The sequence below is a fragment of the Lynx rufus genome, unplaced genomic scaffold, assembly GCF_022079265.1.
Source record: "Lynx rufus isolate CCGP_SWC_20201006 ecotype Redwood Valley unplaced genomic scaffold, mLynRuf1.p SCAF_12, whole genome shotgun sequence".
In the NCBI taxonomy this organism is placed as follows: Eukaryota; Metazoa; Chordata; class Mammalia; order Carnivora; family Felidae; genus Lynx; species Lynx rufus.
Window position 1 is genome coordinate 51,790,148 of NW_025814826.1, and position 22,465 is coordinate 51,812,612.

A 22,465-nucleotide genomic window follows, 5' to 3' on the forward strand; every position below is an offset into this window, starting at 1 on the left:
CTCGGTCCCACAACCCTGGGATTACGAACTGAACAGAATTCAAGAGTCGGATGCTCAACTGACTGAGCCACCCAGAAGCCCCGACAACTTGGATAGTTTTATTTTTTTTAATTTAAAAAAAAAATTTTTTTTAACGTTTTATTTATTCTTGAGACAGAGAGAGACAGAGCACGAACGGGGGAGGGGCAGAGAGAGAGGGAGACACAGAATCGGAAGCAGGCTCCAGGCTCCGGGCCATCAGCCCAGAGCCCGACGTGGGGCTCGAACTCATGGACCGCGAGATCGTGACCTGGCTGAGGTCGGACGCTTAACCGACTGAGCCACCCAGGCACCCCAACTTGGATAATTTTAAATTTAAAGAGGGCTGTGGGCTATATGATCATTATGTGAACAATAATTGTTTTTCTCCTTCTTTAGGTTTTCTTTTTACCATTAAGTAATACCATCCTCAGCTGTTTTAAAGATAATTCCATCTTCGCCTGGGAATGTGATACTCTTTCTTGCAAATATCAACTGCCAGCTCCACCTGAAAGCTCTAGTGTATTATACAAAGTGTTTGCCGTGACCAGGTAATGTGCATTTTACCTTTTTATTAAGTTTTTTGGGGGTTTTTTTGTTTGTTTTTTTGTTTTTGTAATCTCTACACTCAACATGGAGCTCAAACTCATGACCCTGAAATAAAGAGTCACACGCTCCTTTGACTTAACTCTTCCTCCCCCACAACACTGAGAATTTTTTTTAATTTTTTTTAATGTTTGTTTATTCTTGAGACAGAGAGAGACAGAGCACGAATGAGGGAGGGTCAGAGAGAGAGGGAGACACAGAATCTGAAGCAGGTTCCAGGCTCTGAGCCATCAGCCCAGAGCCTGACGCGGGGCTTGAACTCATGGACTGTGAGATCATGACCTGAGCTGAAGTCGGTCGCTTAACCGACTGAGCCACCCAGGCGCCCCCAACACTGAGAATTTTTAAGAAATCTAGCTTCCAGTAAAATTTTACAAATTTTCATTCCGTTTTCATTATCTTACGGTCATATGAGAAAAGTTTCCTTCAAACTGACATATGATCTGTAAAACTTTTTACTGTATTGTGGCAAATTTCAAATCTACAGAAAAATATAAAAATACATGAAGCCCTAATTATTCTTTTTATATTTTTTATTTAAAAAAATTTTTTTTAATGTTTATTTATTTTTGAGAGAGAGAGAGAGACAGAGCACAAGTGGGGAAGGGACAGAGAGAGAGGGAAACACAGAATCGGAAGCAGGCTCCAGGCTCTGAGCTGTCAGCACAGAGTCCGACGCGGGGCTCGAACTCACAGACTGTGAGATCATGACCTGAGCCGAAGTCAGACGCTTAACCGACTGAGCCACCCAGGTGCCCCCCTAACTAGAGTATTCTTATTAGTTGTAATAATCAACTAATAGCCACCTCTATTTTATCTGTAACTCCACCCATTACTGCCTCCTGCTACCTACCTCGTTGCCTTAAAGCAAAGCCCATGCATATCATTTTATCTGTAGTATTCCAGTGTGTATCTCTAAAGGAAAGAGTCCTTTTCAAACATAACCGCAGTACTATTACCACTTTTCTCCCCCAAGTTTTTATTTAAATTTCAGTTAGTTAACCTATTACCACACTTTTAAAAATGAATAATTTCTTAATAGTCTCACGTATCTAATCTTTGTTCAAATCAGGAATCAAGGTTCACACAGTGTCTTGGTTAATATATCCCTTTTTAAATTTTTTCTTTGCAGCTTATTTAAGGAACTGGTCATTTGTCCTATAGCATTTTCTGTATTTCCAGATTTGCTTTTTGCATCCCTGTGGTGGTGTTTGAATGTGACTCTCTCTCATCTGTATTTCCTGTAAACTGCTTACACCTATATTTTTTGTAAATTGGAGGCTTGGTCTGATTCAGGCTTGATTTGGGGGCAAGAAGCATGATAGGTGGTTTGTGTACTTTCATCAGGAGGAACGTTTCTCTTGTGATATTAGTGGCCATCGATGGTCATGACCTAGATCCAGTATTGCATTTGAGGTTAGCAAAATGGTGCTATGCTCATTCTGTCATTCCTTCTTCCCTTATTAACCAGAATGCTTCTAAAGAAAAAACTTCCTCTCATTAACTCTCTGGTTACTTTATAGGTTTTAATGAAATGCAGGATAAATGCTTAATTTCCCTTCTTTTAAAAAAAATTGCTATGAAAAAGAATGAATTGTTCATTGGCATCTTCCCAGGGTAGCCAGTGAAGGCTTTTGCCCTTAATCTTTGTGAATGAATGGATTTAAATAGTCAACGTGATCTAATCCATTAACATTACTCTTAGTGATGCTGCAGTTCTCTCATTGTTGACCACTGGGATCCTCTTCAAGTTGGCTTTGAACCCTTTTGATACAACTGCAGTTGTTTGTTTTGAAAGCTCTCATTGTTTCTAATCTAACAAAATGTTCCAGGCTTATCTTGTATATTTTCTGTCCCAAACCTGGTATCAGCCACTTTTCTAAAGAGCCTGGGTTTGTTTTTGTTTTTTTCTTAAGTTTATTTATTTATTTATTTTGAGAGAGAGCATGAGCGGGGGGGGGGGGGGGGGGGGGGGGGGGGGAGGGAGGGAGGGAGAGAGAATCCAAAGCCGGCTCTGGGCTGTGAGTGCAGAGCCCCATGTGGGGCTCGATCCCACAAACCATGAGATGATGACCTGTGCTGAAATCGAGCCCAACCCCTAACCCACAGAGCCACCCAGGTGCCCCAAACCTGGTTTCATTTGTGTGGGTAATGATATTTCAAGACCCAATCTGGATGCTAGGGGACACTCCTTGTGACTGATTTGGTCAATGTCTCTAGGCCTTTTCAGTGGAAAGTGCTAGAAAATACATATTATTTCCTCATTTGCTCTTACCCACTTCTAAGTCATGAGTAAATCCCATCAATTCCACCAAATTATATCTTGAATTGGTCTGATCTTTTGTGCATTGCCACAGTATCACCTACCTCCAACTATCCTAGTCTCTTTCAAGTTCCTGTAATAGTCTCCTTATTTGGTCTCAATGTTTTCAATTTCATTTCCTAAAGTCTGTCTCTACATAGCAGATAGAGTGGTCTTTTTAAACCATTAGTCAAATAAGTCAAATCATGTCATTTCCCTGTTGAACTCCCTTGAAAGGCTTTCCCTGATATTTAGAATAAAATCCAAACTTCCCATAATATTCCTGAGACCTCTGTTTTCTGGCCTTCGTCTCCCTCTCCTTTGTCCTATTTCCTTTCCCTAACATGGTTAGGACCACACTTGAGTGAGGCTTCTCACTCTTCCTTAGGTACAACCTTATTCCTTTCTCACACTGTGCACTGCAGTCTGGAATACCGACCAGCATGGAATTCTTCCTCCAAATCATCCCGTGACTGGCTCATTCACATTTTTTTAAATGTTTTTTTAATGTTTATTTTTGAGAGAGCATAAGCAGGAGAGGGGCAGAGAGAGCAGGACAGAGGATCTGAAGTGGGCTCTGTGCTCACAGCAGAGAGCCCAATGCACGGCTCAAACTCATGAACCTTGATCTCATGATCTGAGTCGAAGTCAGACGTTTAACCAGCTGAGCCACCCAGGTGCCCCTGGCTCATTCATTTTTTAGGGAGTAGACCTTTCTCCTTTCCCAGCTCTGTAATTCCCATCTCATTGTATAGTTCTTTATAGAACTTATCAGCTGAGATCAAGTTCATTTATTTGTTTGCCTTTCTTTCGACTGAAAATCCCCAAGAGCAGGAATCTTCCCTGCCTTGTTCACCATTGTGTCCCTGGTGCCTGAAATGATACCTGGCTTGTATTAGACACTACAAGTCCTTGGTGAATGAATGGGCAACAGCCTTGCAAGTTAATACAGCTTATTCTTTTTGTACCTTTCTAAAAGTAGCTTTCTTTGAGCAGGAAAAAAAGTTTGGGCTTCTTGAGTTTTCGTGTAGCAGTGTTGTACCAGTTCAGTATAGTCATGTGTGAAATATAGGAAGTTGGAGGGTGTTAACTTTGAGATTATGCTATAAAAGATAAATGTTACTCAGAAATTCTCAATCAAGTCATCAAACAAACATGTTAAGCTGGTGTCTTAATACAATAGGTAAAAAAATATATGCTATAAACCTGAGCTTTCCTATGTGGTAGCTACTGGGTGCATGAACTAGTTCATAAAAATTAAATATGGGGTACCTGGGTGGCTCAGTCAGTTAAACCTCTGACTCTTCATCTCGGCTTAGGTCATGATCTCACGGTTTGTGAGATCAAGCCCTGCAACTGGCCCTGCACTGACAGCCCAGAGCCTGCTTGGGAGTCTCTCTTTCCCTCTCTTTCTGCCCCTCCCCTGCTTGTGCTCTCTCAGTCTCCCTCTCAAAATAAATAAACTTTAAAAAATAAGTAAATAAAATTAAGAATTTATTTCTTCAAAAGCATTAGCTACATTTCAAGTTCTCATTCACATGTGGCCAGTAGTGACCATATTGAGCAGTATAGATACAGAATATTTCTATCATGTTGGATCATACTGGACATTGCTACCATAGGCAATTCACGTTAGGGGTGCCTGGGTGCCTCAGTCGGTTAGGCGTGTGATTTTGGCTCAGGTCATGATCTCACGGTTCGTGAGTTCCAGCCCCAGGTTGGGCTCTGTGCTGACAGCTCAGAGCCTGGAGCCTACTTCGGATACTATGTCTCTCTCTCTCTCTGTGCCCCTCTCCTGCTTACTGTCTCTCTCTCTCTCTCTCTCTCTCAGAAATAAATATTAAAAAAAATTTAAAAACTATTCACGTAGTCCTAATTTCTCACCTTTTGTTATACAGAGATGGTCGAATCCTGGCTGCTGGGGGTAAATCAAATCACCTTCACTTGTGGTGCTTGGAAGCTAAACAGCTATTTAGAATTATTCAGATGCCTACTAAAGTTCGAGCCATTCGCCATCTAGAATTTCTTCCTGATAGTTTTGATGCTGGTTCTAATCAGGTTAGTAATATAAATAAATGTAGGACATTATACTTTCTGAGAAAGAGCATATCAATTTCTGAACTATATTAGCTCTCCTAGTTAACTTGTACCCTCGTTGTTACAAAGACTTGAAATTGCTGATATTGCGAAGAGTCTAAAATTGAAAAAGTTTTAAAATATTAGGTTTTGTGTATTACTGACAATTTAACCTTTTTCTAAAATCTATATACTTTAAATTTATGTCATACTTTATGACTTACAGGGTGTTTTAACATTATTTTCTATTTGCACACAGGCATGGAAGGTACTCTCTCCGTTACATAGACTGACATTAAAGCTTAAAAACATTAAGGGACTTGTCAACATTCCTATTAATTGTAAGGATTAAAAAGGAAGAGCTAAGATTAAAATTTTTCTCCTTGTTGGGGCGCCTGGGTGGCTCAGTCGGTTGAGCGTCCGACTTCGGCTCAGGTCACGATCTCGCGGTCCGTGAGTTAGAGCCCCGCGTCAGGCTCTGGGCTGACGGCTCAGAGCCTGGAGCCTGCTTCAGATTCTGTGTCTCCCTCTCTCTCTGCCCCTCCCCCGTTCATGCTCTGTCTTTCTCTGTCTCAAAAATAAACATAAACATTAAAAAAAAAAATTAAAAAAAAATAAAATTTTTCTCCTTGTTGTACTGTGTTCTACCTACCATAACTGGTTGCCTTAGTTTTATGAAACGTGTTTTCTTTGTATCTTGCCTTAATTTGCAAAGTACTTCCCCGTCTACATACCATTTAAAAATTTTTTTTCTTTGCTTACGTATTTTATTTTATCTTTTTCATCTTTTTTTTTAAGTAGGCTCCATGCCCAACATAGGGCTTGAACTCATGACCCTGAGATCAAGTATCACATGCTCTACTGCCTGAACCAGCCAGATGCCCCCACACCATTTTTCTTTTTAATGGTTGAGTAGTTAAACCTTAACGTTCTTATTTTAAATTGACTATTTTGAGTCTTGTACTTTAACAAGTTATATATAACTCATGACCCTGCGATTCAGAGTTGCATGCTCTACTGACTGAGCCAGGTGGCTGCCTCCAACTTAAGTTTTTGAATAGATAATGCATTCCCAAGGTGGAAAACATTAAAAAAAAGACAGTAAAGTGAAATCTCTTCTTTTCCATTTGTCCAGTTATTCTCCTTACTGTTATAATAGTCCACTGTTTCTGCCACTTTTTTTTCCTAAAGTTTATTTATTTATTTTGAGAGAGAGCAAGCGAGCACAAGCAGGGAGAGAAAGAGACAGAAACCAAACGGGCTCTGCACTTGTCCACACAGAGGACGCAGGGCTCAATCTCATGAACTGCCCCTCTGCCATATAAAAAATGCAGCTTTGCACATTGCTTTTCTTCACTTTTTTTGTTTTTTTGTTTTTGTTTTCTTCATTGCCCTCGAAGATGGTTTATTCTATGTCAGTACAGAGCTTCTTTTTTTTTTTTTTTTTTTTGACAGCTGCATAGTATTTTATAGGTTTTTAACCAGTCCTTTGTTATTGGGCACCTAACTTGTTTTTAGTCCTTCTTTATTACAAATGACGCTGCACCAGGGTTGCCTGGGGCTGGCTCAGTTGGAAGAGCGTGCTACTGTTGGCCTCAAGGTCATGAGTTCAAGCCCCACATTGGGTATAAAGATTGCCTGAGTTAGTGAGTGAGTAAATAAATAGAATAACTGAATAACTTTTTGCATGTACCATTTCATACATCCTGTCTGTAGGATAAAATCCCAGAGCTGAAGCAGTGGTTCTCAGACTCAGGTACATCTGTAACTTTGAGAGATCTTGCCAAATTGCCCCCCAGAGAGGTTGCATCAGCTGTGAATGAGGGGGTTTCCCACAACCTGACCCAACAGAAGAGATTGTCACCTTCAAACCGTCTCCAGCTACTGCCAGACTGTCATCTTCCATATAACGAGTGACATGAGCATTTCATGCAGTCACATGGTGGCACTGCTTACCAGCCAGCGGCACTGGGAAAAGAGCCTGTGCGTAGATCAGGCAGTAGAGGAGTTTGTTGTGTATTTGTTTATGCTTTTTTAGTACATGTTTTTAATTTTTCAAATTGTGTGACTTAAGACTAAATTTTTCCCCTTAAAAGACTAGTTTCCTTCTTACCCTTCTACTGTCTGTGCAGCCCACAGACTTTCTTTCTTCCCCCAAATGTTTGTTACCACTGCCCAGAGCTGGGTGCATGAGGGACAGATGCCAGTTCTCATCAAGCTGTGGGTGTGGTGAGCGAGAGCAAGCCCTCCCCTCCTTGCCTCTGACAACCAGTGTGGGGGTCCAGGTGAAGGCCTGGCTGATCATTTGCCATAGTCTCCCAGCACGGGCACCTTACTGGTTTTGGTCAGAGCCAGGCTTACCTGGACCTGAATAGGGCAAATCTACACGAGCCATAATTAGCAATTTTGAAATATATGATGGCCCTTTGTGAATATAATCTCTGACTGTCCTCCCCTCAAAACAAAAACAACCAAACCCCGTATATAAATACATACATATGGGGCGCCTGGGTGGCGCAGTCGGTTAAGCGTCCGACTTCAGCCAGGTCACGATCTCGCGGTCCGGGAGTTCGAGCCCCGCGTCAGGCTCTGGGCTGATGGCTCGGAGCCTGGAGCCTGTTTCCGATTCTGTGTCTCCCTCTCTCTCTGCCCCTCCCCCGTTCGTGCTCTGTCTCTCTCTGTCCCAAAAATAAATAAACGTTGAAAAAAAAAATTTTTTTTTAAAAATAAATACATACATATGTGTACATGTAAGTGTGTATAGTTTGACTTTCAGAGAGTTGACTTTTTAAAAAATTGATGTATAATTGGCATAAAAGATTAGCTTCATGATGATTCGATATTTTTTTTTATAAGTATACTTTGTATACTCCTTTAATGTTTATTTATTTTTGAGACAGAGAGACAGAGCATGAATGGGGGAGGGTCAGAGAGAGGGAGACACAGAATCCGAAAGCAGGCTTCAGGCTCCGAGCTGTCAGCACAGAGCCCGACGCGGGGCTCGAACTCACAGACCGCGAGATCATGACCTGAGCCAAAGTCGGCCGCTCAACCGACTGAGCCACCCAGGCGCCCCATGATGATTCGATATTTTGATTGTGAAATTGCGATATTCGATCATTTCGATTGTGAAATGATCTCTATAATAAGTCTAGTTAACATCTGAGACATTTGACTTTTTTAAGTGTTTTTTATTTATTATGAGAGAGAGACCGAGAGAGAGCGAGTGGGGTAGGGGCAAAGAGAGGGAGAGAGAGAATCCCAAGCAGGCTCCACACCTTCAGAACAGAGCCTGATTCAGGGCTCGATCCCACAACCACGAGATCATGACCTGAGCCAAAATCAAGAGTTGGATGCTTAACCGACTCAGCCACCCAGGTGCCCCAAGAGACATTTGACTTTTAAATGTGTTTTGGGGGGGCCTGCATGACTCAGTCATTTGAGCATCTGACTCTTGATTTCGGCTCAGGTCATGATCCCGGGTCAGGGGATGGAGCACCATGTCTAGCTCTGCACTGAGCGTGCAGCCTACTTAAGATTCTCTTTCTCCCTCTGCTTCTCTACCCTGCTTGGGCATTCTCTCTTTCTCTCTTAGGAAGGAAGGCAGGGAGGCAGGGAGGGAGGGAGGGAGGTTAAAATAAGTATGTTTTTGGAACTCATATTATTTCTCTCTACTCTTAGGTTCTTGGAGTGCTAAGTCAAGATGGTATCATGAGATTTGTTAATATACAGACTTGCAAACTTCTCTTTGAAATTGGGAGCCTTGATGAAGGAATTAGCTCATCAGTAATTAGCCCACACGGACGGTACATTGCATCCATTATGGAAAATGGAAGTCTGAACATATATTCAGTTCAAGCTCTAACACAAGAAATAAATAAGGTATGTTTTCAAGTAAAGAACATCAAGTTTTTTTAAGATTTAAATGTTGTATCATCAAAAATAAAATCTTTATGCTCCGGTTTTCTAAATTCAGATTATCCTGGATTGCTTATTCATACTTCTGGGTATGTATGTGTGTGTGTGTACACACACACACACACACACACACACACATACATATATACATACATATATGTATACATACATGAATAATGAGGATTGACTCTATACATTTACAAACAGAAAAAAAGACTGGGAAAATACACACTTCAGAATCATCTGAGAAAAGAGACTGATTCTCAACTGTTTGCTTATCTGTATCTTTTTTTTTTTTTTTAATTTTTTAAATCCAGATTATCCTGGATTTATAATCCTCATTATTCATGGATTCTTTAAATGTGAACTTGCCACTGCTAAAAATATACTTGCAACTCGAATCCGTACTTGGTGCCTATTCACAGGGATTCGTATGTGCACAGCAGTGCAAACCGTGGGCTGCCCGTCGTGCAGGCTCCCAGCTGAGGCCAGACAGGGCAGCGCGTGGCCTTCTTACTTCAGCTCCCGTGACAAGTGTCCTTTCCGTGGTCTAGTTAGTGCTGCATTCTTTAGTTTTGTGCTTTTTGTTGTTGATTTTGCTCTTTTAAATGGCCCCCAGACATAATGCTCAAGTGCTGTCTAACATTCCTAAGTATAAGAAGGTTGTGATAAACCTAATTCAGGTACAAGTTATAGTGCTGTTGGCATGAGTTCAATATTAGTGAATCAACAATATAGATGAAATAAGTGTTTTTAAATGGGCACCTGGGTGGCTCAGTTGGTTGAGCATCTGACTCTGGCTCAGGTCATGATCTCGCAGTTCATGAGTTCAAGCCCCATGTCAGGCTCACTACTGTCAACTTGTCAGCGTGGAGCCCGCTTAGGATCCTCTGTCCCCCTCTCTGTGTCCCTCCCCTGCTTGCGATCTCCTAAAAATAAATATTTTTTAAAAAGTGTTGCTAAACAGAAACACACACTAAACATAGTTATATGGGACCTAACTATTTCTCCTAGGAGCAATGATTCAGTATTCACTAACTTGGTATTTGCAGCTTCTTTATAGAACAGAACTACCATGAATAGTGAGGATCTACTCTGTGTGTGTGTGTGTGTGTACGTGTGTGTGCACGCATATGACACGCATACATTTTCTTCAACCATATGGAGTTACACTCTACTGTTCTTGTAAACTTTAAACATTTTAATAACATATTATTTGCTCTTAGAGTTTTCAGCTTAGCTGAACTTTACAAAAGCTAGGGAAATGTTACTAATGGAAGCAGGGAAAGATCTGAGAAAAATCAGAATAAGTCATTGACTTCCTCTCTGGTATTTGTTAAGCATTCAATTAAGATCATATTGACCAGAAAACTAACCTATAATAGAAGTAGGAAATCTTTCTTTTTTTTTTTTTTTTTCCTTTTTGGACACATTACCAACACCACTAGTGTCTTTATGGCTATTCTAGGCTTACACAAACGCTCCAGTCTGTGGTCTCTATAAACCTCACCCACGTCCCATTCCTTTAAGTCCTGTTTATTGGGCACTGGAGAATTTCCAGTATTATTCTAAATAAGCACACTAATTCCTACTTAATGTGTTGAAGTTTGAACACTACTATGGTATGGCAATTCAGGTCATATCTCAGGCTCTAACCTTCAGGAGACTGTATTTCGTGGAAGCACATGGAGTTCAAAAGGAGAAAATGTGGCACTAGAATAACAATGTTAATAAAGATTTGGAAGAATGGGTTGAGGTTAGAGAGAAGATCATTCAAGGATATTGAAGATGGGCAATATTCCGAAGTGAGACCTTTTCAATTTTTTTTTTCTTTTTTTGAGAGAGCACAACAAGGGAGAGATGCAGAGAGAGAGGGAGAAAGAATCCTAAGCAGGCTTCAAGCCCAGTGCAAAGCCCAACATGGGGTTCAATCTCTCGACTGAGATCATGAGCCAAAATCAAGAGTCAGATGCTTAACTGACTGAGCCACCCAGGCACCCCAGAAGTCAGACAGTTTTTTTTTAAAGTTTATTTATTTATTTTGAGAGAGAGAGCACCTAAGCAGGGAAGAGGCAGAGAGAGAGGGAGAGAGAAAGAATCCCAAGCAGGCTCTGTGCTGACAGCACAGAGCTTGATTATAGGGCTTGATCTCTCCAACTGTGAGATCATGACCTGAGTTGAGGTCAAGAGTTCAACGTTTAACCAGCTGAGCCACCCAGGTACCCCCAGACTATTTTTAATTATATTTCATAGAGAAAGAATTGAAAAATTAAGTCATAGAATAGGTGGCCATTTTACGTTTTTTTTTTTTTTTTTAGCAGAGCTATTGTTACATTTTGTATTACCCTTGTATTCTTTATAGATGTGAATAAATAACAAGGTATCCTAGAAAAATACTATTTAAAAAGCCTTATAGATACAGTGACAACTTTAAAAGTTTCTTATAATAATTTTAGGACAAAAATGCTGTATCTATACATACATGTACATCATTTCATTACCTACTCGACACATTTCACAGTGTTATGTATTCATCATACTGCAGCTGACAATAGGGAAAAATTTTTTGGACACTTACAGTAGGCTGCAGGTTTCAAAAGCAGAAGTCCTAAACGTATGAAGATAAAATGAGAAAAATCTTTGAAACCTCAAAGCGGTCTTTTAGTCGTCTATGTTATAAAAAAAGGGTCAAGATGTTTGCTTTATTCTGTTTTTTTCTTTCAGAGATGAGAGGGGAGGAGGTCAAAAAGTTTGATTTCCTCAGGGCACCTGGGTAGCTCAGTCAGTTTAGCGTCCGACTCTTGATTTCAGCTCAGGTCATGATTCCAGGGTCATGGGATTGAGCCCTGCATTGGACTCCATGCTGAGAGTGGAACCTACTTAGGATTCTCTCTTTCTCCCCCTCTCCCCTGCTTGTGTGCGCTCTCTCTCTCTCTCTCAGGTAAGTAAGTAAATATTTTTAAAAGTTTGGTTTCCTCTTCAAAGAGCTTTTTTGAGGAGTGATGATTCATTTTCATTATACATGATCTTGGAAGAACACTGTTCTGGCCTTCATGACAGTTTAAACGCAAGCTAATGTGTATAAATTGTGTTTTTCTGAAATCTAATGTGTTCGTTTGAACATGTGGGGTATTCCCTGTGTTCTTGTTCTTTGTTCTCATATGAAAGGAATTGGCACTTTGGCTTCCAGAAAAACATTTTTAAAATCACAAATCCACCTTGTCTTTAGCAATAATGGCCTCAAGCATTTATTTTTTTTTTAAGCTTATTTATTTATTTTGGGAGAGAGAGAGAGAGAGAGCGCGTGCGCAAGCTGAGTGGGGGAGGGGCAGAGAGGCATAGAGAGAGAATCCCAAGCAGGCTCTGCACCATCAGCATAGAGCCCAACGTGGGGCTTGAACTCATGAACCCATGAGACCATGACCTGAGGCAAAACCAAGAGTCAGATGCTTATCTGACAGAGCCGCCCAGGCGCCCTCGCCTCAAACATTTAAATGATCTCAGGAAGCTGAGTTATCGTATCTCCTCATTTCCTTTGAACTCAGGGAAGATCTTTTGATTACAAACAGGTACTATTCATAGAGAAACTGTTTCAGTGAATCATTTTCCCTTAAGTAAATTGAAGTTATTGGGGTTTATTTTCCCATAAAAATGAGGGTTTAGAATTTAAGTTGTGCTGTGTGAACTGCCTCGCAAGCTGTGGATGCGGTAGGGGACTAACAGCCATCTCTCTGCAGATTAAAAAATGTAACCAAGGACAGAGAGGCAGGTGTCCCAGGCTTCCAGAGGGAAGTCATTTGACAGCTCCTTCAGAGAAAGTTCACTTGAGCCCGAAGAATATTAGGGTGCTTCTCTCAGCATTCTAGAGGGCCCTGTGTCTAACTGTGGCTTCTCTGCTACAAGTTATCACCAAACTACTAACTTTATCATGCAAAGAACTTTATCATGCAAACTACTAACTTTATCATGCACCAAACTACTAACTTTATCATGCAAAGAATGGACTGATATACTACGATTTAAGGCCAGTTTTCAAGGGATAATTAAATTCTATTTATTGTTGCTATTAATTGTGTATCTTTATTGTGTTCTTCTTTTTTTTTTTTTTTTTTTTTTTACGTTTATTTATTTTTGAGACAGAGAGAGACAGAGCATGAGCGGGGGAGGGGCAGAGAGAGAGGGAGACACAGAATCGGAAGCAGGCTCCAGGCTCTGAGCCATCGGCCCAGAGCCTGACGCGGGGCTCGAACTCACAGACCGCGAGATCGTGACCTGGCTGAAGTCGGACGCTTAACCGACTGCGCCACCCAGGCGCCCCTATTTATTGTGTTCTTCTAAGGAATTTCGCAGAAATTGGATTTGACAACCAGGAAGCATTTCTTGAATATTTTATTTACACTTTTGCTTGAAGAATAAGGATGTATGTTAAGGCACATTATGAAACTGTTCAAAACATGTCTTGGAAATCCTATGTGAACAGGTCTGTTTTCCAAGGATAGCCACTGGATTTTATTTTTTCCCCCTTTTAGCCACCTCCTCCCTTAGTGAAAGTGATTGAAGATTTGCCTAAGAGTAAACTGAATTCTGGTGGCCTTAAGATGAAAGTCACATCAGGAAGAGTTCAGCGGCCAGCAAAATCAAGGGAAAACAAAATACAAGCCAGAATATTAAAACAAGACCTGACTGGTAATTTTGAAAATAAAGAGGTAAGAATATATTATAATTATGTTTTTGTTTGTCATGACTCTGCTGGGGACAAGATTTATGATACTTAGGCCATCATCACTCTTCCCTCTCTTAGAAGTTTTTAAGAAAGATATGAAGAGAAGAACTGAATAACTGAAATTATAATGTGCTTTCTAAACTTTTAAGGATACAGTTAGTACATGTTTATGGTTTTTAAAAAAGTCAAACAATACAGGGGCGCCTGGGTGGCTTAGTCAGCTAAGCATCCGACTTCAGTTCCGGTCATGATCTTGTGGTTCACGAGTTGAAGCCCCGCATCGCGCTCTGTACTGACAGCTCAGAGCCTGGAGCCTGCTTTGGATTCTGTGTCTCCCTCTCTCTCTGCCCCTCCCCTGCTCGTGCTCTGTCTCTCTCTCTCTCTCTCTCAAAAGTAAATAAACATTTAAAAAACATTTTTTTTAAATAGACTATTACCGGGGCGCCTGGGTGGCGCAGTCGGTTAAGCGTCCGACTTCAGCCAGGTCACGATCTCGCGGTCCGTGAGTTCGAGCCCCGCGTCGGGCTCTGGGCTGATGGCTCAGAGCCTGGAGCCTGTTTCCGGTTCTGTGTCTCCCTCTCTCTCTGCCCCTCCCCCATTCATGCTCTGTCTCTCTCTGTCCCAAAAATAAATAAACGTTGAAAAAAAAATTAAAAAAAATAAATAAATAAATAGACTATTACCAGCACCCCCAGAAGACCCCCTTCTTCTCCCCTCCAGACCTTTGCCCCCCTTACCCCAAGGATCACTACTCTTCTGACTTGTAACACCATAGGTCAGTTCTGCCTTTTTTGTACTTACATAAATCAGGTCATTCAGTTTGTACTCTTTTGCGTCTGGCTTCCTTCATTCAACATTAAGTTCGATTTATGTTTGAGAAATCCGTGTAGTTGTAAATCATTCACTTGTAGCTGTGCAAAATTCCATCATGTGAATAAACCATATTTTATCCATTCTGTAGTCAGTAAGCATTCGGGTAGTTTTCTAATTTTTTGTGCTATTAGAAATAGGGCTGCCACTATTCTAGTACATTCTACTACATCTCTGTCTGTGACATAGGACACATTTATGCCGGATATAAACCTAGCAATGGAATTACTGGCTTATTAGCAATGCGCTTATTCATCTGTAGTAAGTTGTCAGTTTTCCCAAGAAGTTGATTGAAACCATGCGTATTCCCACCAAGAGCTCTAGTATTTGAGAACTCCAGTGCTCCATGGTCTCACCAGCACTTGACATTTTTCACATTAATTTTAATAACCCCTTTTTTTCTCTGAGCATTTGAAAATTGTGAAACTCGTGTAAAAAATATAATGTGTTGTCTACAGGGAAATTCATTAGAGAGCCAGTGCCTGGAGCTTTTAGTGGAGGCTGGCTATGTAGGCATTCTCTGTTTAGTACATGTCAAAATCCCAGAGTCTACATGGAAATTAGGTATTCAGCATACATCATAGCATACAAACAATTCAGGCACAGTGAGCCGCTCTTACTGGTTCTGGGGATAGTGGGAACTTTCTCGAAATCCAGGTTTCTAGGCACTAGACAAGGCCAAACCTTGTAAGTATGCCTTTCTAAGGGTAGCATTCTCAGACCTGACATGTTAACAGTTTTCTGGGCATACCCAGATCCTCATTAAGAGCATGTTACCCATGGCTTTGAAGCTCCTGTGTGCTTATCCCCACCCACATCTCTCTCCCTGTCCCAGAGATGTAACTATTGTCCTCGCTTTTGTGCTAATTATGTCCTTGATTATCTTTATAGTTTTATCATCTCTACCTGTAACCCTAAACAAAATATTTTTTAGGGTTTATTTATTATTTTTTTACTTAAAAAAATTTTTTTAATGTTGATTTATTTTTGAGAGAGAGAGAGACAGAGCATGAGCAGGGAAGGGGCAGAGAGAGGGAGACACAGAATCCGAAGCAGGCTCCAGGCTCCGAGCTGTCAGCACTGAGCCCGATGCAGAGCTCAAACCTGCGAACCGTGAGATCATGACCTAAGCCACAGTTGGACACTTAACCGACTGAACCACCCAGGTGCCCCAGGGTTTAGTTTTAAAATGCTAAGTAGCAGGCACAAATCTAGCTGTGTAAAGATTGGACAATGTTGTTCCTATTAGTTGATGCTCTAATGAGAGAATAAGCTGAATGTGAGCTCTGAGACGTGGTCTGACTACAGCTTTCCTGAGAATTTACAGGAGCCTTTTCTGGGAAAACTGTGGCCATGATCCCAGTTGACTTCTGGGAAATAAAAGAGACATCACAGTCAGGGCATCTGGCAGAGCTCTAGTATTAGTGAAATTTGGAAATCCCACAGAAATACATCAGGGAGCAGTCTGCTTCTGAGCAACCCTCAGCCAGCGCTAAGAGTAGGGCGAAGGAGAGCCCTTGCGCACGGTGAGATGCATCTCTTCAACGATCAGTGTCAGGACCTGGAAGGGGAAGTGGGATCTTTACCCATAGATGGTCCAGATGAGAACAGATCAAACTCAGGCCAAACTCACCCGGGCATTTTATCTTTGTTTAAAAAGAGGTTGCAGTGGCAGCAGGTGTCCTGCAGATGACAAAAATGAATATATCTGTTTCATAGATCACACTGCCCCAGTCTCGCCCAGTTGCCCTCAGTGTCTGGTGCATGGCTCTCAAATGAGGATCTTCATTCGCTATCATCTTGGGTTTTCCCTTCACGCCTCTCACACTGGCATTGAACTAAGTCAGAAAACCTGGCTTTGAGTCTTTAGCTGAGACTTATTCAGCAAGTTAGTGACCTGAACTCACAGGTTCCTGGCACTGAGCGCTGACCTTCCCATTTTCTCAAAGAAAAGAAAACAGCATCCCATCCGTTTCATTGAGTTGTTAGTATCAAATGAAGTAATCTGTGAAACTGGCTTTATAATCCAAAAATTTATGAAGTATTTTTCCATCAAGATAAAAATTGACTTAAAAGTAAGGCGGGGAGGGGCACCTGGATGGCTCAGTCAATTGAGTGTCTGACTCTTCATTTCAGCTCAGGTCATAATTTCATGGTTCGTGGGATCGAGCCCTGTGTCAGACTTTATGCTGACAGTGTGGAGCCTCCTTGGGATACTCTCTCTCTCTCTCTCTCTCTCTGCCCCTCCCCTGCTCACACTCTGTTTCAAAATAAATAAACTTTAAAAAAGACCTTCAGATTTCCATTAAAAAAAAAAAAAAGCAAGAAGATGGAAAAAAAGAGGGAGAGGGAAGAAATCGACTGACCATTTACAGAAAAGTTTGTCAGAATTGGACCTAGGGTAATATGTCAGGAACTTTATCTGCACACGGTACGCACACTGGAGAGAGAGAGAATAGAAAGTCTCAGATGTAAAAAACATTTTTTTTTTACTGTGTGTTGTGTTCTGAAGTTGGAAAGCCACTGTGGGCTGTGTTACCTTTCCAGTTTTGTGATTACGTCATTTATCGACATTATTTTTTTTCTTTAAGAATGAGGTGTCAGATGGATTAAACAAAAAGCGTTTACAAATCTTATTAAAAGGCTATGGTGAATATCCAACGAAATACAGGTAAAATTTATATTCTTTTATGTTAAATCAGTTGCACCCCCCAAACTTCTCTTGGTTAAAATTCTATTTTTATTTCAGAATGTTCATTTGGCGCTCTCTGCTACAACTGCCTGAAAATCATACTGCATTTAGTAGCCTGGTGGATAAAGGTGTTCACGTGGCATTTCTCAACCTTCAGAAGAAATACCCCATCAAAAGTAGGAAACTACTCAGAGTATTACAGAGGTATGCTCAGTATATTGCAGCAATATGGAATCTTCCTCGAGATATTTATTAATTACAAAGGGAAGATAGTAATTTTATAGTAGAGAAACTCAGCAGGTACCACCTTAGCCAAGTAGTCAAATTTAAAGTCACCAGTAGTAACACACATCAGTATGTTGCCCATAACTTTCTTGGTATTCTTGCCAAACTTTATAACGTCCGTCCAAATCATGAGAAAACGTTGGGGGCCAATCTATAAAATAACTGGTATTCCTCAACAATGTCAGTGTCCAAAAAATAAGAGACTGGGGAGCTCCCGCACTGGAAGAACCTATGCTGACTTAGCGAATGAATGCAGTGTTATATCCTAGACTGGCGAGGTGAAAACCCAGCACACAGGAAAATGGGAACAATGATAAAATATGAATGAGTCTGATTTAGTTACTAGCATAGTACCGATGTTAAATCCTAAGTGTTGATAACTACTGTGTTTATGCAGGATGTTAACATGAGAAGAATTTGAGTGAGATATACAGGAACGCTCTACTGTTTCTGCAACTTTTCATAAACCTGAAACTATTTCAAAATGAAAGGTTTAAAAAAAAAAAAGACAGACAAACTTTAAAAGTATCAGAAGTAAATATGGGAGAATTGCAGTCATAGAGTAAGGCAGGCCTTTTTTGAGCATGACATATCTAGAAGAGCTTGATATGAACAGAAATCTCTACATGTAAAAAAATTCCCCAGAGACATATATGAAGCCAAGAAAATACGTATATATACAAAACATCAGATAAATGAAAGGCTAATTTCTATACGATGTATTCGTGTAAATGAACATGGAAAGGACCAACCAATAAACAACAAAAAGGATTGAATGTATAGTTCATAGCTGGGGATATGGTTCTTAAACATGTAAAGATGCTATACCTCCCTTATAATAAATGCTAATCAAAATTACATTGGAGGGGTGCCTGGGTGGCTCAGTCGGTTAAACATCTAACTTTGGCTCAGGTCATGATCTCGTGGTTTGTGAGTTCAAGCCTAACAGCTCAGAGCCTGGAGCCTGCTTCAGATTCCTCCTCCTCTCTGTGCCCCTCCCATGCTCATGCTCTGTCTCTCTCTGTCTCTCAATAATAAATAAACATTACAAAAAAAATTTTTTTAACAAAAGTAAAATTACATTGGAAAAAATGTGTATATGTGTATAAATATATATGTATGTATATATATGTATGTATATATGTATGTGTGTGTGTGTATATATATATATATACAACCATATTGAAATACCATTTTGCATCTAGACTAAAGGTATAAAAAGTAGGTTGATAATAAAACATATTGGCTAGAGTGAGAGAATGGGCATCCCCTTAACTCTGCTAATGAGAATGTGAACTGACACTATTTTTGCAGAGAATAATTTGGCACTGGCTATTGAAATTAATGCACATGTCCTTTGACTCAGCAATTCCATTTCTAGGAATTTATCCAAATCTATATTCCCACATTAAGAATGATGTAAATACAACAGTAAGCATGGCATTGGTTATAAAGGATTAGAAACAAATGCCCAGTAAGGCCACGTTAAAGAAATTAGGGTATATTTATACAGAACTGTCTTGTGTATCAAAGCTCCACATATACTGATAATGAACTATTTCCAAGATACTATTTAAGCAAAAAATGCAAGGTGCAAAACAACATTTACGTTTGTGATTTTTAAAATCACAATATTTTTTTGTAAAGTAAAATCACTATACTTTTTGTAAAGTAAAATCACTATACTTTTAACAGTGGTTCTGGGGAGGTAAACTAGATGATAAAAGTAGGAGGGAGAACTTTCACCAAATATCCCTTCTGTATCCAATTTTTTTTTTAATCTTTTTTTAACGTTTATTTATTTTTGAGACAGAGAGAGACAGAGCATGAATGGGGGAGGGTCAGAGAGAGAGGGAGACACAGAATCTGAAACAGGCTCCAGGCTCTGAGCTGTTAGCACAGAGCCCGACGCGGGGCTCGAACCCACGGACCGCGAGATCATGACCTGAGCGGAAGTCGGACGCTCAACCGACTGAGCCACCCAGGCGCCCCTGTATCCAATTTTTTATCATGTTAATATATTACATAGATGAATTTTAGTAGCAAACTGTTTCCTGGCCTGTATTTCTTTTCTGATCCACAGAACGCTCTCCGCATTAGCTCACTGGTCTGCCATCTTTAGCGACACACCGTATCTTCCACTCTTGGCATTTCCATTTGTAAAATTATTCCAGAACAACCAACTCATCTGTTTTGAAGTTGTTGCTACTCTCATAAGTAAGTAAATAAGTATGTAATAATGAAACCAAGAGTGGATTCCTGTGTGTTTTTCTGATGTCTTTGCCTTTGCCACTTTGCAACATTCAACAATTCTAGTGGGAAGCAAACAGACTTAGAGCACAAAATGGACGGTTTGGACATTTATACATAAACCTTTTTTTTTTTTTAATTTACAAGAGAATTTGGATAGTTACATTTTATTTTTTATTGGCAGGGAGGAGCAGGGGGACAGAAGGAAAGAGAGAATCCCAAGCAGGCTCCACAGTGAATGTGGAGCCTGACGCAGGCCTCAATCTTATGACCCTGTGTTCATGACCTGGGCCAAAATCAAGAGTCAGATGCTCAACTGTTTGAGCCACTGAGGGGACTCAGGATAGTTGCATTTTAGAAGATAATGTTATAGGCCAGATTTTGGTGGTCAGAAGGAAGCAGGTGCTTCACTTACTGAAAGTCAGTTATTATTCATAGGATTTTAGTGAGAACGTAAAGCATTTAGCACACAGTGCCTAATGTGGCAAGTTCTGGCTGCTATCCTCATTCTCATTATCCGTAGTGCGCATTTATTGAGAACTTTCTCTTTAACAGGTAGCATTCTTATTATTTTGCCTTTATTAACTTCTTTAAATCTTGCAACAGTCCTATGAGGTAGGTGTTATTATATCCTTCTTATAGTTGAGGAAACTGAGGCACAGATAGCTTAAGTTCCCCAGGGTAGGTTAGTAGCAGAACAGGGATGTGAACCCAGGCAGTCAGACTCTAGCCTGTGCTCCCAACCATTGTGTTACCAGCTCGTCTACACTGAAAACTGAATCCTTTCTTCATCTTAATATAATTGGGTCAGCTAAACAGTTGATAAACCAGATCCAGTTTACATTGGTTTAACAAAAATCACCAGTTTCATTTGTATTTTAAATTATTTAAAAAGGTTTTCTTGTACAAAGGAGATAAGCACTTAACTATAACAGTAAAATTCTGAAGAGTAGAAATAAAAAGATTCAAGCATATATATTGTGAATATTTTAGTATACTTTATGTTTTTTTGTTCATTTAATTACATTGCATTTGATTTGATAACTTTTTCCTGATCATTGGAGAAAATATAGGAAAATATACAAAAGAAAATTCACCAGTGTTCCTCCTCCCCATGTATAATCTTTGATAATACATTGATGAATTTCTTTTTAATGTTTTATTTATTTTTGAGAGACAGAGCATGAGCAGGAGAGGGAGGGCAGAGAGAGAGAGGGAGACACAGAATCCAAAGCAGGCTCCAGGCTCTGAGCTGTCAGCACAGAGCCCGACGCAGGGCTCAAACTCACAGACCACAAGATCATGACCTGGGCCAAAGCCGGACGCTTAACTGACTGAGCCACCCAGGCAGGCACCCCCATACACTGATGAATTTTTTTAAGTTTTTAATTTATTTTTGAGAGAGACAGAGTACAAGCAGGGAAGAGGCAGAGAGAAAGAGAGAAAGAGAGAGAGAGAGAGAGAGAGAGAGAGAGAGAGAGAGAATCCCAAGCAGGCTCTACCCTGTCAGCACAGCCAAACGCAGGGCTCAATCTCACAAACCATGAGATCATGACCTGAGCTGAAATCAAGAGCTGGAGCTCAAATGACGAGCCACCCAGGCACCCCTTGATGAATTTCTTGTAAGAGCATTTCCCCCAAATCATTAAATATCTTGAAAAACATAGTTTATTCCCTGCATAATGTAATATTTCATTATACAGGTATATCATAGTTTAGTGCCAACTGTGCTAGACTTTTAGTTTTTCTGATAATTTTTCCATACTTAAAAGCAGGTTTTTAATTTTTATATTTTTACAATTATACTATTTTATTTAATACGTATATTTCTTTTTATAAACTTTATAAATATTTTAGTGACTGTAATATTCTTTTTTTTTCCCACATGATTATAATATTCTCTAATGTGAGTGTACTAGTCTGATCTGTTGTTGAACATTTAGGTTATTTTTAATTTTTACCTAGTTAAAGAAGCAGTGTTATAATGATCTTCACATATAAATATTTCCAGTATTTTCTCTTGGTCAGATTCCTACAATTGGTATTATTAGGTCATAAAATAGGAGTATTCCAACTGATTCCTCAGAAGGGTTTTCCTAGTTTACTCTGGCAATAACACTTAGAGTTTTAAAAGGAAAAGAAGCAACTCAACAACAAAAAGACAATCCAATTTTTATATGGGCAAAGGACTTGATTAGACATTTCTCCTTAGAAGATACCCAAATGGCTAACGAGTACATGAAAGGGTCCTCTGGATCATTAGTCATAAAACCACACACCAGGATACCACTTTATACCTACTAGGATGGCTATAATTAAAAAACAGAAAAAAGCACAAGTGTTGGCGAGAATGGAGAAAAATTGGAACCTTCATACACTGCTGGAAATGTAAAATGTACGTTCACTGTGGAAAATTGGCAGTTCTTCAGAAAGTTACACATAAAATTACCATATAACCCAACAATTGCACTCTTAGGGATATACCCAAACGAACTGGAAACAGAGCCCCGAGCAGATACTTGTATGTGAATGTTCATGGCAGCATTATTCCAAACAGCCAAAAGATAGAAACAGCCTGAGTGTCACCATCACCATCCTCATTATGTTAACATCATTGTTGTTAACAGGTGAATGGATAAACTATATCTATCTATCTATCTATCTATCTATCTAGTCAATGGAATATTATTCCATCATCTAAAGGAATGAAATTCTGATACATGGT

The 22,465-nt window shown here is 40.0% G+C and overlaps 1 protein-coding gene across 1 annotated transcript in view; it reads left to right on the forward strand.

Moving 5' to 3' along the window:
- The window catches only part of TBC1D31 (TBC1 domain family member 31), a 75,832-nt gene that overhangs the window by 22,112 nt on the left and 31,255 nt on the right, over positions 1 to 22,465 (forward strand). The window contains exons 5-11 of the mRNA XM_047074144.1: positions 418 to 569; positions 4,825 to 4,984; positions 8,684 to 8,884; positions 13,450 to 13,626; positions 17,105 to 17,184; positions 17,263 to 17,409; positions 19,574 to 19,707. Of these exons, the coding sequence (XP_046930100.1) occupies positions 418 to 569; positions 4,825 to 4,984; positions 8,684 to 8,884; positions 13,450 to 13,626; positions 17,105 to 17,184; positions 17,263 to 17,409; positions 19,574 to 19,707 (1,051 nt within the window). The remainder of the gene's footprint in view (positions 1 to 417; positions 570 to 4,824; positions 4,985 to 8,683; positions 8,885 to 13,449; positions 13,627 to 17,104; positions 17,185 to 17,262; positions 17,410 to 19,573; positions 19,708 to 22,465) is intronic.